This window comes from Aythya ferina (assembly GCF_964211825.1).
Source record: "Aythya ferina genome assembly, chromosome: 24".
Classification (NCBI taxonomy): domain Eukaryota; kingdom Metazoa; phylum Chordata; class Aves; order Anseriformes; family Anatidae; genus Aythya; species Aythya ferina.
Window position 1 is genome coordinate 3,625,225 of NC_140322.1, and position 13,806 is coordinate 3,639,030.

Consider the following 13,806-nt stretch of genomic DNA (forward strand, 5'->3'; position numbering starts at 1 on the left):
GGCGGGCTGGACCAGCGGGGCCCGGCGCCCCCCAGCCCCGCGGGTGGGTCCCGGGGGGGGGGCGGGGGCCGCTATTGTCTGCGAGAATTTGGGAGCCTTTGAAAAAAAAAACCCTCCCGCTCCCTCCCACCCCTATTGTTGGAGTGAAGATGGAGTCAAACCTCTCCCGGCTCCCTCCTGTCGGGGTCTAAGCCGGGCTTTTTTTTTTTTTTTTTTTTGGGTTGTGTTTTTTTTTTTTTTCTTTTTTTTTCTCCTTTTTTTTCTTTTTTTTTTTTTTTTTTGGCTGGGCCGCTACCCTCAAAGCTGGCCGAGGAGGAGGAGGAGGAGGGAGGAGGCGGTAACAGCCACAACTCGGAATTTGCAAGCCAGGGTCGGGATGGGGTCTGTTTCCAACCAGCAGTTTGCAGGTTAAGTTATATTATTGTCGCAGCCCTTCCTCGCCTCCGCGATTATTAATAACGGCGACAGAGCCCGGCCGGGGAGGGGGGGGTGAAGGGGGTGGGCGAGGGACCCCCCCCCCAAACCCGACCCGCTGAGCCCCGCTCGACCCCGGCGGCCAAGCGGGGCCGAGCGTGGCCACGCTCCCGCTGCAGAGCTTTGGGGATTTGGGGGATTTTGGGGATTTTGGGGGATTTTTAGAAAGATTTTTGCCACCCCCCCAGCCCCAGGATGAGCTCGGGGCTGGAGGGGGGCGGGGGGGGTCAGCTGGGAGCAGGGGTGCAGCGGGGTGAAAGACTTTCCCCGGCGTGGCTCGCCGGGCTGGGGGGCGAGCTGGTGTTTCGGGGGAATTTTTCCCACTTTTGCATGGTTTGGGTTTATTTTTAATTATTTTTTTTCGTTTTGGCTTTTTATTTTTTTTTCCTTGTTTTGTTTTGTTTTTTTTTTTAAACATTTTTGAGAGGGGGCTGGATTTTGGGCTCCCACACCGCTCACGCCGGCAGCGGCTCCCTTTGCTTCCCCCGGCACCCGGCGCGATCCCGCACACACGTGGAGGCTGAGCCGGTCGCTGCGTTTGGGGGAAAGGAGCTGTATCATTTTTTTTTTATTATTATTATTATTTTGCCTTTTCCAGCCTGCAGGATCCAACCTGGGGCTCCTGCTGCTCTTTCCCTGGGTGGCTGCGGGGCCTGGGTGGCGTCGGGGGCACCCAGCGCTCCCCCAGCCCCGGCTCAGGTGCTCGGTGTGGGTCTCTCCCCAGGTGCGAAGCCGGGTGAGGAGACGACCGGAGACTCTCCCAAGGCCGAAAACGAGTCCCAACCTCTGCACGGCTCCGGCATCTGCAAGTGGTTCAACGTCCGCATGGGTTTCGGCTTCCTCTCCATGACCGCCAAGGGCGGCGCGACGCTGGACTCGCCCGTCGACGTCTTCGTGCACCAGGTACGTGGCGGCGAGCCCGGCCCCCGCGTGGGACCCTGGGGTGGGGAGCAAAAGGGGTGCAGCCCCAACACCCCGCCGGGGGGATGCTGTGCAGGATTGAGCCCCCCCGTGCTGCCCGAAAAGGGATTTTTGTTGCTATCCCCAATTTTAGGGAGGTGTCCCCGGGGAGCCGGGGTGCCCCCGGGCTCGTTTCCCCAGGGAGAGGAGGGCAGCGAAGGGCAGGCACAGCCCCGTGCCCCCCGCAGCCCCCGGCCCTCTCCGGGGACCGGCCCCGTAAGCTGATCCCGGAGCGATTTCATTTTCTCATCATGGTTCACTGGGGAGCTCGCTGGAGCTCGGAGAGGGGCCGGGGGAGCAGGTGCCCGCCCGAATGAAAAGGGGGTGCACGGGAGGTGCTGGGGCAGGGCTGCTGCTCACCCCGTGGGGGGAAAGGGGAAAGAGCTGCCTTTCCTCCGGCTGTGGGGTCCTGGGACCCCTGTGCCAGGCAGGGATGCTGGATGGGACTCTCCCCAGCTCATCCTTTGAGCGTGGGGGGGGAATTATCTCTCTGTGGGCCCCCAGGATGCTGTCCCTGGGAACCGGAGAACCAAACCTGGCTGCAACGCGGTGACCCGCGCTCGGTCTCTGTGCTGCTTTTTTGGGGACAAAAGTCCTGCCCGAAACGTGCCCCGCTACCCTGGGGCTGTGCCTGGTCCTGCTGGGGCCGGCACAAAGCCATTTAGGGGCACATCCACGGCCCTGTGGGTCCTGTAGGGTAGCGGCGGGCTCGTGTCCGGATTTAACCCGCGCACCTTGCCGAGCGGGGAAGCCCCGCGCGTATCCCGTTGGTGATCCTGCACCGAGGGGAATCGCAGTTTTGGGGCTGTGGCTGCTCCAAGCTGCCTCGCTGGAGGGGGACGGAGCTGCTGTGTGTGGGGGGACCCTGATATAGGGGCTGGGGAAATGGGCTTGGAGCTGGTGCCTGAACTGGGGCCATGGGGCAACGCCAGGAAGGGGTTACGGGGCTCAACGCCTGCGTGCTTGGAAACGGGGCTGGGTGCTGAGTGTGCCCTGCACCAGGTCCCTGCTCTGATGGGGAAAACAGCAGCTGGTGGGGCTGGGAAGCAGTGGGAGTGTAGGAAATGTGGTGTTTTGGGAGCAAACTCGTGTGTTTTTGTGCGTACAGCCGGGAGCAGGACGGGGATGGGGGCAGCGCAGTGGTGCCTTGAACGCCGGCTCCGGGGAGCCCCTGGAAGAGCCGGTTCCAGTGCCCGGTGCTGACAACGGGCACAAATCCCACAAAAGCGGGGTCCATCCTGCGGGCTGCTGGGCAGCCCAGGTGTGGGGCTGAGCTCCGGGGCTGTTCCTCGTCCCAGCAGGGCTCGTCCAGGGATTTGGGGTCCCCAAGGGGCTCCCAGCCGTGCCCAGGCAAGCAGAGGAACAAGGGAGAACCAAATCCCTCTTCCTTCGGCAGCAGCATGGTGAAGCTGCCTTTGTAGGAGCCAAATCCCCCCCCAAAAAAAAAACAACAAACAACCAGATTTGGGGGTGAGGGCTCCAAAATCAGCAGGGGAAAGCCGAGCCAAGCACCGGGTGCTCCCCAGGGGCAGCAAATGGGTCTTTGCATGTCAATGCGGTGCAGCGGGACCGTGCGGGTGGGGGCGAGCCTCCCTCCGCTCTCCCCGGGTTTTATTGCCCCCAGACAGTCTGGTTTCCTGATTGCTCTCACTCTCGTTCCTGTAGGAAAGGAGAGAATTAGCCGGGTGGCTCTGCCGCAGATCCCGGGGAGAGGGGAGACCTCCCGGCGTCCCGTTTGCCAGGAGCCCCGCGCGGGGTTTGGGGCATTTGGGAAACGCGGCGAGCACGGGGCATGGGGTGATTTTGGGTAGGGGAGAGGCAAGGCACTGCCTGAGGATGGTGTGCAGGTCCCACCCGGGATGCTCATGGCACCGTGGGCTTCGCATCCCATGGGACTGAGGCGGGTTGGGGCTGGGGTAGCGCCCTGAGCACCCTCCGATTCCCCCCCCCGATTCCCCCCCGATTCCCACCCCGCTCGCTCTCGGCACAAGGTCTCTGATCCCATGAAGCGAAGCTGTGGGGTCGCCCCGACCCCTCCTCAGCACCTGGGGAGAGGGACCAGAGGTGGCTCCGCGCCCCGGGGAGGGGGTCAGGACCCAAAGGGCAAAAGCCAGACCCCGGCCCCAGCGGGGGATGCTCGGGGTGCTGTGCCCGGCACCGTGCGAGGTGCCCCAAAGCGGCCACTGGGGTTTAGCACCCAGAGCCCCCCCCTCCTGCTCCCCGATAACCCCCGCTCCTTCCCCTCTTCATTTACATATGTGAATGATGACCCACAGGAAGTAATTGTGGGAGAAAGAAGGGAATTGGCCTCTTTAGATCTATTAAATCACTTTATTACAGGAACCAGGTCTGAATGGCCCTTCTCCGCGGGGAGCGCGTCTCCATCTCTCTCCCCCTTTATCTGATCACAAAGAGATTAAAATCTCTGCAGGACAGGAGACTAACAGGGCTCCTCCAGGGCTGCCTTTCCCTCTCATTGTGAGCTAAAAATGAGGCATTTGGGTTAAAATGCCTCCCCTGGACACTGGAGATGGATTCATTTGGGGGCTGTGGGGAGATGAAGCCCGGAGGAGCGGAGCAGGTCGTCCCGGGGATGCTGAGGGCTGAGCAGTGCCCGTGATGGGCTGGGGGTCACCAGGTGGCAGAAATCCAGCTGGTGTTGGTGAAGACCCCAAATTTGCAGGGTTTTCCCCAGGGATGTGGGACGGGCTCACGCTGCTGCTCCGGGCATCGCTTAGGGGAGAGCCGGGCTGCTGGGGAAGGCAAACCTGGAAAAAGGAAGAAGGGGAAATGTGTGTGCCCCTTTCCGACATCCCCAAGGCTCGATGCCTGCTGGCTGGAGCAGCAGAGAGAGCTCAACCCATCCCCAAAATTGGTCCCATAGCCCTGGCAGAGAGAGGAGGGGATGGGGCTGCCCGGCCCATGGGGACCTCGCTGCTCCCGGAGCAGCCTCACCCTGTCCCTGCATCCCGGCTCCGCGTCTCAGCGCGTTTCTCCAACCCAACAGGTCTAAATCCTTGCTAAAAGTGATGGAATTGGGGCTTTTTGCTCTATGATTTTCGGCAAGGAGAGCTGCTGGCTGCAGCTGGGACCTGGGGGTCCACAGGGATTTTTGTTTTCTGGCATCTCGGTGCCACGGTCCCGCGTGTCCATGGGGGGACACATCCAGGACGTGTCCCTCCTGCCCTGTGTGTATGGGGCCAGCTGGCTGCGTGCCGGCATGAGGAGGGGGCTCCTGGCCCTGGGAGCCCCACAGAGGGGGGCAGAGGGGCTCTGACCCCACACGGCTGCACAGGGGATGGGTTGGAGAGGGATGAGGGCTGCTGCCGTGTCCCCAAGCATGGCTGGGAGGTGATGAGATGAGAAATTTTAACAAAAACACGTGTTTGGAGGCAGCTCCATCCCTGAGCGAGCGCAGAGGTGGGGGGCACACGGGGCATTTCTCCCCCAGGAGCGGGCTCCTGCCTAAGTCAGCGCATCGGGGTGGCGATGCCCGTGGGGTTGGTGTGAAAAATCCCATTTTTTCCCACTCGGGTGCGTGGTGCTCCTGCCTCGGCGTGGGGCTGGGCTCCCCCCGGCCGTGGGTGGGCGTCCCGGGGTGCCGGCGTGGGTGGCTGCGGGAGCAGGGGGGGGATTTACCGAGTCCCCTCGGGAAGGGCTCCCCGGGGGGGCAGCGATGCACTTTGGCCTCTCCGCTTTCAGGGGGGGAGGGGAGGCGAGAGCAATGGCTTGATTTAATTCATTTTTATTTTAATTTTTATTTATTTTATTTCAATAACCGCTGGGTACAATCGCGGCGCGTCCTGGGAAGGGGAATTCCTGGGAACGCGGTGCCCGATGGCGAGCGGTGAAAGAGAGCGGCTTTATTCCTGCCCTGAAACTCCCTCAAGTTGCACACAAAAAAAGCCTCCTGTCTCTGTCTAAAGATTAACTGATGGCTGCAGGCACATCCCTTCCCCCATCCCCAGCTCTCTCGAGCCCCCAGGGTGACGGGCAGGGAGAGAAAACACCCTTAAATGGTCTCCGAGATAAAATGGCCCAAATGAATGGGATTTCTCCCATTCTCTAAGGCACTGGCGCGGAGCTGGGGAGGGTCAGGATGGAGCCGGGGTCTTCGCCAGCCCCTTCCCCTGCTGCTCCAAGCTCTGTTTTTTTTCCTTTTCCCCGTTTATTTGCTCCTAAAAATAACCAGGACAAAGCTGACCCCGCCGAAGGAAGGGGTGCTGCCGCTCCTGGACGTGTCCCTGCTTTAATACGGGAGTATGAAATTAAGATGCAGCAGCTGATCCTAATTAGCTGGTGCTGGTGCTGGCCCCCTCGCAGCACCAGGTGCCTGCCTGGGAAGCATGCAAGGGTTTGGCAACCTGGGGGCAGGTAAAAACCCAACGGAGAGAGCTGAGGGGGTGGATTTAGGGCAGGCAACGGGTGTGTTAGACCCTCAGTGGGTGATTTTTTCCCCCCCCCCAGAATTAATCTGGTGTTTAATTTTGCTTGCTTACGGTGGAAAATTAAGGGAATGCGTGGCTATTTTGGCAGGAACGTGGCTTTGTTTTGGTTTTACTTGAATTAGAAAAAAATATATATATCTTTGAGGGATTTGCTCCAGATTGCAGGAGGGAAAGCCTGAAAAATCCCCAGTAGGGTTTCGGTGAAATCCCCTGGGCTCCCTGCGGTGGGGTCCTGCGGGCATCTCCCCCTGCACCACCACCTCCTGCCAGGCTGAGCATCTGCCCCGAGGTTTGCACCGAGGGCTGGGCAGCAGGAGATGATTCCTGCTCCGATTCCTGCTTTTGAGCCCCAAAACAGCCTCAGTAGGGTCGCTGAGCTCCGTCCAGCAGCGCTGGGAAAGGGCAATTTGGGAAGGGCGAAAGGGCTTTGCTCAGGGGATGGATCCTGCCTGGGCTGTGGATGCCGTCCACGTTCCCTGGTGCCCCGCTGGCAGAGCCCAGCCTGGCCACAACGTGCCCAAAACTGCTCCCAGGCTGGGCTGAGGCAGCCCCATCCCATTGGGGCCATTGAGCCGATGGAGCTGGGCAGGAATTGATGCCGTGCCAGCCCAAACTGGGTGAGTGTTAGCCCAAACTGGGCGAGTGGGAGCCCTCTGCATGCCCTCTTGTTCCTGGGATAGGAGCGAGGAAGGGGCTGCTCTGTGCTGAGCCTGAGCCCCGTGGGACTTGGGGCTGCGTTGAGCCCGACCCTAAAACAGGCACCGAGGTGGGCACAGCCTGTAGGGTGCAGTGCCCCCACTGCGGGATCCAGGCTCCGTGTGCTGGATACCAGGAGGTCTTTCCTGAAGGAGAGGGGGAAACTGAGGCACAGGCTGCCCAAAACACCGCAGCCAGCTCAGAGCACAGCCCTGCCATCCCCTAGCACCGCTCGGTGCCGCGCTCATGGTCCCGGAGCCGCTCTGAAGGCATCACCCCAAACCCAGCTCCTTTTCCCAGAGATTTGAGTTGAAAGCGCGGCGATTCCCCCGCGCACATAAGGGCGAGGTGCAGCGGCCGCAGCCGCCCGAGGCCCCTCCGGACACAAAGATGGTTTGATTGAGTGGCCGGGGCCGGCTGGAATAAACGTCCCCTTGTGTCGCGCTGGGGCGGCCGCGGGGACAATGGTGACCCCGGGGCCGGCCGAGCCCCTCCAGCACCCAGCGGGGTTGGGGAGGGGGGCAAAAAGCGGAGCTTTTTTGGGGTTGGGGTGCTCCAGCCCCAAGGGGAAGCGGCGTTAATGATGGGGGTGCCACCGGGGGGGTGGTGGGAGGAGAGGGAGAGGAGGGAGGAAGGTGCCCACGTGCAGGTGGGGAGGGGGAGTGGGTGAAGTTGGGGTCTGCGGGGGTGTGCTGGGGCGGTGGGCAGCGCTCGGCCGCTCACGTGCTGGGTCTTTGTCTGTGGGAAATGCTAGCGGGGTGCGGGATGGGTGGGGAGGGGTGAAGGGCCTGTGGGGGGGGGCTGCGGGGTCACTCGGCACCACAGGGAGCTGGGTCGGGCAGCACCGGCACCGCTGCTGCTTCTCGGCCCTCCGGTTAACTCTGGGCCCTAATGATGACAAGCGAGATCCCCGTGAAATATGCCTTAAAACACGGTTTTATCGTCAATGCTTTGTAAGCAAGAACACGGGGTCGTCCTACACCCCCTGCCCCCAAACCATCTCCCCGAGACCAACCCGTGGGGTGCGGGACCCGGCGCTGCTGCGGGCACGGGGGCTCAGAGGAGCTTGGCGGGGGCAACCGCGGCGCAGCACCGGGGCTTCCAGCCCCCGTGGCCAGCGATGGGGGTCAGTGGGGCCGCGTCCATGCCGGCCACCCTTCCTCCCCCCGCCGTGGCCTGGAACTCCTGGAATTTGGCCGGCGTGAGCTCGGCCGCCGCCGGCCCTTTGTTCTCGCTGGCCGGCCCCGGTGGCTCCCAGCCCAAGCCCTCCCCTGCGCTCCCCCTCGCCAGCATCCCTGGCTCGCTCCGAGCCCCCCCCCCTTCCCCTCTTTATTTTTTGGGGAGGGTGTGTGTGTGTGTGTGTGTGTGTGTGTGTGTGTGTGGAGGCCTGGGAAGGCTCCCGCTTTGTGTGTGGTGTGGGCCGGGGGGCTCTGGGCCCCTTCCTTTCAGATGCAGGAGGTATGCAGCTAATTCAATGGGCTGCAGTTTGATTACCTATCTGATAACAGAGGAATGCCAGCAATGTGTGTGTTTTGGGAAGGGGGCAGGGGGATGCGCAGGGACCACCAGCCACTCGCAGCTCACTTCAAAAGGCCGCGGCGGGGGGAGAGCTGGGGCGCCCCGGTCGCTGCCCCCCTTCTTCCCCGGGGAGAGGGCGTTTCCTTTGGCCTTTTGGCGGAGGGGGCCGGGGGCCGAGGAGGCGGTTGTCATCCTCGCCCGCTGCTGGAAAATAAATCGCTTCCCCATCATGTTGCGGCAGCTTCTGCCCCGGCCCTCCTCCTCCTCCTCCTCCTTCTCCTCCTCTTCGGTCCCTCCAAAGCAGGGTGATGGCAGGGAGCGGGGTGGGTGCTTGGTGTGGGAGGGGTGAGGAGCAGGATCCCAGCACCCAGGGGTGCAGCAGCCCCCAGGGAATGGCACCAGAGTCCCCCCTCGCTGCGGCTCAGCTTTGTCCCGGTGCACGGGGCCGGGCGCCTGCGAGTTTTCATCGCCGGCAGTGTAAACACAGCTGGGCTGGGGCCGCGGCTGTAAACACCCCACTGGAGGCTGCCTCGTGTCGGAGCTGGTGCTGGGGAGGCGCTCAGCATCCTCCCGGTGATGCTCAGCATCCTCCTGGAGATTTGGGGCACCAGGGGGCCAGGCTAGGGCTGGGGAGTGGTGCGTGTCCCAGTGTGTCCTCATCAGGGACCCCGTAGGTTAAATTTTGGCTGTTTTGGCAGTGGAAGGAAGCAGAGGTTTCTGGTGAGCTGTCCCAGGGTGTCCTGGCCCACCCCAACCCCGTGGGCTCTGTCCCAGATGGAGCCAGCCTCCGGGATGTGCTGGTAGGGACCAGTGTGGGGAAAACCTCCCCAAAGAGGTTTGGGAAAGGAAAAGGGGGAAGGAGGAGCAGCTTCTCAAGCTCTGCTGCGCTTTCACTTGCACGTGCCCACAGATGCTCGCGCATCCTCCACGATCCCACCAGAAAAAACCATCCTGAAACCCCAACGGCTCCATCTCCTCCCTCCCTGCTCTCCTGCGGGGTGTCCCCACGTGGGTCCCGGGCATTTTTTGCAGGGTGAAGAGGAGGAGGAGGAGGGAGAGAGGGAAGGCGGCGGGGCTGGGATGGGCAGCGTGCCCGCAAGAGGATCCCTGCGGGAAGCACGGGGGGGCCACGTGATGGGAACGGGGCAGCCCATGAATGGGAGATGCTCCATTCATAAAAGCAGCGTCCCCAGCTTCACGCAGCCGCGCAGGCGTCGGGCTCTGCCGGGAATCCCAGCCCGGCCAGGCTGGAGCTGCTCCTCCCTCCGCCAGCAAATCCCCCTTAACTCTTTGCTCTCGTTAAGGCTCCGCTAACGAAGCTGAGCCAAACCTCTGCTCCGACGGCCGCCCGGGATCAAGCGGGAGGGCAGGAGGTGCTGAATGCATCGCCTGGCTTGGCTCCCCATGAAGGTGTCCTGAAATGGACGGGGCTTGGGGAAAGCAGAGAGGATTTTTCCGTCCTCTCGCAGCCTGTGTCTCTCCAAACTCGTTTGTTTTCAGTGCGCTGACCCCCAGGGCCGGGAGATGCCCCCGGTGGTGCTGAGCCGGGGCCAAATGGCTGCTTAATTGCTTTTAAAGGGCTGGAGCCGCAGGGAGCTGCTGCATTTGGGGTCACCCTTCAGCCCGGCAGCTTTTGAAGGATGCTCAGGCAAAAGCGGCGCAGAGCTGGGGTGAGCTAAGGCCAGGGGAGACTCAGATTTTTGGTAGCAGCCCTGGCACATCACGGTGGGCAACTGCAGCCTTTGGGCCCCGGAGAAAAGCTCCTTATTGTTCCGGGAAGGGAGCAGGCAGGGACCAGCAGACACCACCCTGAGGGCCCCAGTTCCTACCCCCGTGTTGCATCCTCTGTGGTTCAGCCACGATTTGGGGCAAAACCTCCTGGACTTGGTGCGGACATGTGTGCAGGGGGCTTGGGCCGTGTCCCCCTGGTTCTGCCTCTCCATGGGGAGGCGAGAAGAGCTGCACGTGCAAAGCCTCCAGGTCCTTTTGTCTTTTTAAAAGGAAGTTTTGCAGCTCCGCACGAGCATCCCCAGCCCGTGGCATCGGGAGCTTGCAATGGGCAGTGCAGGATGGGGGGAAAATGGGGCTGCAGCACGGACAGACAGTGTTTTGCAGCACACCCCGCTGAAATTCGGGTCAGAGCTGGCCCCGCTGGCCCTATTTTGCTGAGCAATGAGCCCAGCTTGGCTGCGTGCCTCAGCCCCGCATCAACCAGCAGATGAAGGTGCACGATTGAGCTCAGTCCCTGGTGCCTGCACCCTTGGGTGCAGGCACAGGGGGCATCAGCAGCCCTGGTGCTGCGGGGTGGGGCTTGGGGTGTGCCGGGGATTGGGGTGCCCTGGCTTGGTGCTGATCCCTGTCCTCTCCTGCCCCCAGAGCAAGCTCCACATGGAGGGCTTCCGCAGCCTGAAGGAGGGCGAAGCTGTTGAGTTCACCTTCAAGAAGTCATCCAAAGGTTTGGAGTCCATCCGGGTGACCGGCCCGGGGGGCGTCTTCTGCATCGGCAGCGAGAGGAGACCCAAGGGCAAGAGCCTCCAGAAACGCAGATCGAAAGGAGATCGGTAAGCGGTGGCTGGGGCCTGATCCGGGGCTGCTTCAGAGCCCTGCGGGTGCCAGGAGGTGCCTGGAGCCGGGCTCTAGCAGGGGCTACGTGCTCAGCATCCCCCTCATGTCCCCGTTTTCCCCAGGAGGCTGCCCCATGCTTGGGTGTGAGCCTGGCCGGGGCGGCCCCATCCTGCCTGCTTCGGGCAGGCGAGTGGAGCTGGGGGGCAGCAGGGCACGGGGTGGGCAGCAGCCCCTTCCTCTGGGACAGCGGCTTCCTCCTGCGCTTAATGAGCGGCAGATGCAGCTTGGTGGGGAAAGGGCAGAGAAGCTGAAGGGAGAGGGCAGAGGTCGGGGACACCCCGGGCTGATGCTCCCCTTGTGCGCGGGAGCTGCGGCCGGCCGAGCCGGGCAGGGGTAATTTTCCCAAAGAGAAACCCTTCCCTGGGGGAAGGATGTGGCCGGACGTCCCGGCAGCGTCTCCCACGGTGAGGATCGAGGCCCCGGGGCGAGGTCCAGTGATTCTGCCCTCTTCTTTGGGCTGTTTGCCCAAAGTTTGGGTTTTCCAGTTGGCTGGGAAGGAACTGGGGAGGAGAAGCGAGGAGCAAATGGTCGTGGCCATCCTAAAATGATGCAGGATGAGGAACGGGCACGAGGCAGCTCCCGCTCCCCACCTTGCTCCTGCATGAAGGGGGCACCTGGGGGTGCGTGCTACGATGGCACGGCCTCGGACAAGCCGCCCTCGAGGCTGTCCCCATGCTGGTGGCCACGGTCCCTGTATCTGTCCTCCCAGTTGGGGCCTCCGGCTGTGTGGCTGCTTGTTCCTGCTGCTCTAAATGCTGGTGGCTTGCACCGTGCAGGCTGGCGGCAACCCAAAAAGCAGGATCTGTAGACACAGGATCCGTAACCACGGTCATGATGGAGAGGTGTGTGCCCCCAGTGTCCCCGTTTTTGTCCCCACACACTCATTTTTGGCACGTGGGTTTGCTGCCATCTCCTGGGTACCAGCAGCACCACTGGGCCAGCTCCAAACCCACCGGGGGAGCAAACCCGGGGCCACCACCTCCCTCGGGGCGGCGGCGACCCCCTCTCTCTTTTGTTTCTCCCCCTCGAATCTCTCTCCTCCCCTCGCAGATGCTACAACTGCGGCGGGCTGGACCACCACGCCAAAGAGTGCAAGCTCCCGCCGCAGCCCAAGAAATGCCACTTCTGCCAGAGCATCAGCCACATGGTCGCCAACTGCCCGGCGAAAGCGCAGCAGTCCCCCAGCTCGCAGGGAAAGCCTGCCTACTTCCGAGAGGAGGAGGACATGCACAGCTCGCCCCTGCTCCCCGAAACCCGGGAATGATGGCAGGAGGCGGCGGGGGCTACCACCGGGACGGAGAGGCTTTGGCAAGGCAACGGGCGGCCACGGGGGCCGGGAGAAGGGAGCGGGGAGGGGAGGCGGCAGCCCCTTTTCCTCCCCGCAGCCCGCTTTTAATTGGGGTGGCTCCAAAAATGGTGGGGGGAGCGCTCGGCGCACCTCTTGCAGGGAAAAAGGAACAGGTTTGATTCGTCTTTATTCTCCACGAAGCCGGGCAGGAGGGTCTCCGGGGAGGAGGAGCAGAGAGGCAGCATCTCAGGGAGGCTCTCGCGGCTCCCTGCTCCCCCTGCCCCGTGCCCGGAGGAGGGAGGGACGAGGGCGGCAGAGCTGGGGGACACCCACGGGCCGGCCCCGCGGCTCCCCCAGCTCCTCGCTCGCAGGTCTCCCCGCTTCCGAACCCCGGAGCTGGGCAGCAGGAAGGCTGCGAGGGCTGCAAGGGCTTAAGCCAGCTGCCGGGGTTTTGCTGGTGGTGTTTCCCTCGGGGAAACGCAACCAAGCCGGGGCTCCCGCACGTCGGCTCTTCCACGTGGAGCAAACCCACACAGGGCAGAAATGTTCCTCCTGCCCATGCTGTGTGCCAGAAACCGATGGCCCCTGGGCTCAGCCTGCCCAGGGACAGAGGGAAAAGGGCACCAGGGTGTCAGCGGCTGCCCTCGTCCCTCCCCGCCGCCCCCCGGCCTTGCCTTTATTTATTGGCCCCGGTGACAATGAATTTTATAATTTTATTCTCCCGGGGCCGGCCGCCCCCCGCCCGTGCCGAAGCCAACGCCAAGTGAAAGCTGCACTAGGATGTGCGTGGATGACGTATCTTTGGGTTTGTTTGTCGTCTTTGTTTTAGTTTTTTTTTTTTTTTTTTTTAATATAAATATTCTGGTTTTTGTATTTTTGTATATTTTAATCTTTAAGAAAAAGAAAAAGGAAAAAAAAAAAAGAGAGAGAGAGAGAAAGGACCTAATTCCTGCAACTTATTCTCAGGTATTCGAGCAATCTCAGGGATAAAATGCCTCTGTAGCCCCGTGCTGGACAGAGAGGAGGGTTTTTTCTAACAGCACAAAGATGTGACAAAGTTTGTATTGGAAGCGTAGATCTACCTCACTGGATGTTCGCTAGGTGGACTCGACATGTTGTTGAGCTTTTTGGTTGTGTTTTATTTTTTTTTTTTGGTATGTTTGGGTTTTGTTTTCTTTTTAACTGTATTTTAATAGTCTCTTTCCCTTCCCTGCTGGACTGAGGAGGAATTTGGGGTCTGTCGATCTGTGCGCAGGGATGGAGAAGCCAGGCAGTGCAGGGGCAGGGAGCAGCTGCTAGAGCCCGTGTTGGCTCCCCAACTCCAGATTTTCTCCCAGCCTGGTGGCTTTTGAGGACTGTCCTCCACTTCCCTCTCCTGTTTACATCCCCCTCCCTGCTGTCCCGATGGGAACGCTCCTGTCTGCCCCGTGCCAGAGTCCCCCTTGTCACCCGCAGGCTGGGACGTCACACAGGCTCCCGGTATGTTGGTGACATGGGGCTGGGGACCAGAAAGCCAGGGTGGGGGTCCCAGGGCAATGTGGAGAGAGCTGACAGCAGCCAGGGAGGGTGTTGAGAGATCGAGCGTTGTCCTGACTCCCTGCCCTCGCTCGTCCTCAAACTGGGACCTGCTGGGACAAGGGACCTGGTGCCAAGGTCTGGCATGGGAGGTGCAACGGCTCCATCTGCTCCCTTCCTGGCTTCCCCCAAATGTTGGCTTGTGATGGTTGGGGAAGCTCTGGATCCCTGCTTTCGGGCCATTGACACTCCACTCCAAAAACCCGGGGCTGGCCGGAGCCT

At 61.8% G+C, this 13,806-nt stretch overlaps 1 protein-coding gene across 1 annotated transcript; it reads left to right on the forward strand.

Moving 5' to 3' along the window:
• The first annotated feature begins 349 nt into the window (after positions 1 to 349).
• Positions 350 to 12,234, forward strand: LIN28A (lin-28 homolog A). The gene is made up of 4 exons (XM_084497275.1): positions 350 to 407; positions 1,199 to 1,377; positions 10,473 to 10,657; positions 11,772 to 12,234. Exons 1-4 carry the CDS (start codon positions 377 to 379, stop codon positions 11,983 to 11,985), a joined length of 609 nt encoding a protein of 202 aa, XP_084353401.1. The 5' UTR covers positions 350 to 376; the 3' UTR covers positions 11,986 to 12,234.
• Positions 12,235 to 13,806: the final 1,572 nt, after the last annotated feature.

Excerpts from the sequence above, each read along its gene's own strand:
- LIN28A (XM_084497275.1), top strand. The coding sequence starts at position 377 with ATGGGGTCTGTTTCCAACCAGCAGTTTGCAG. Across the intron at positions 408-1,198 it reads TTCCAACCAGCAGTTTGCAG|GTGCGAAGCCGGGTGAGGAG; the intron begins GTTAAGTTATAT and ends GTCTCTCCCCAG. Across the intron at positions 10,658-11,771 it reads CGCAGATCGAAAGGAGATCG|ATGCTACAACTGCGGCGGGC; the intron begins GTAAGCGGTGGC and ends CTCCCCTCGCAG.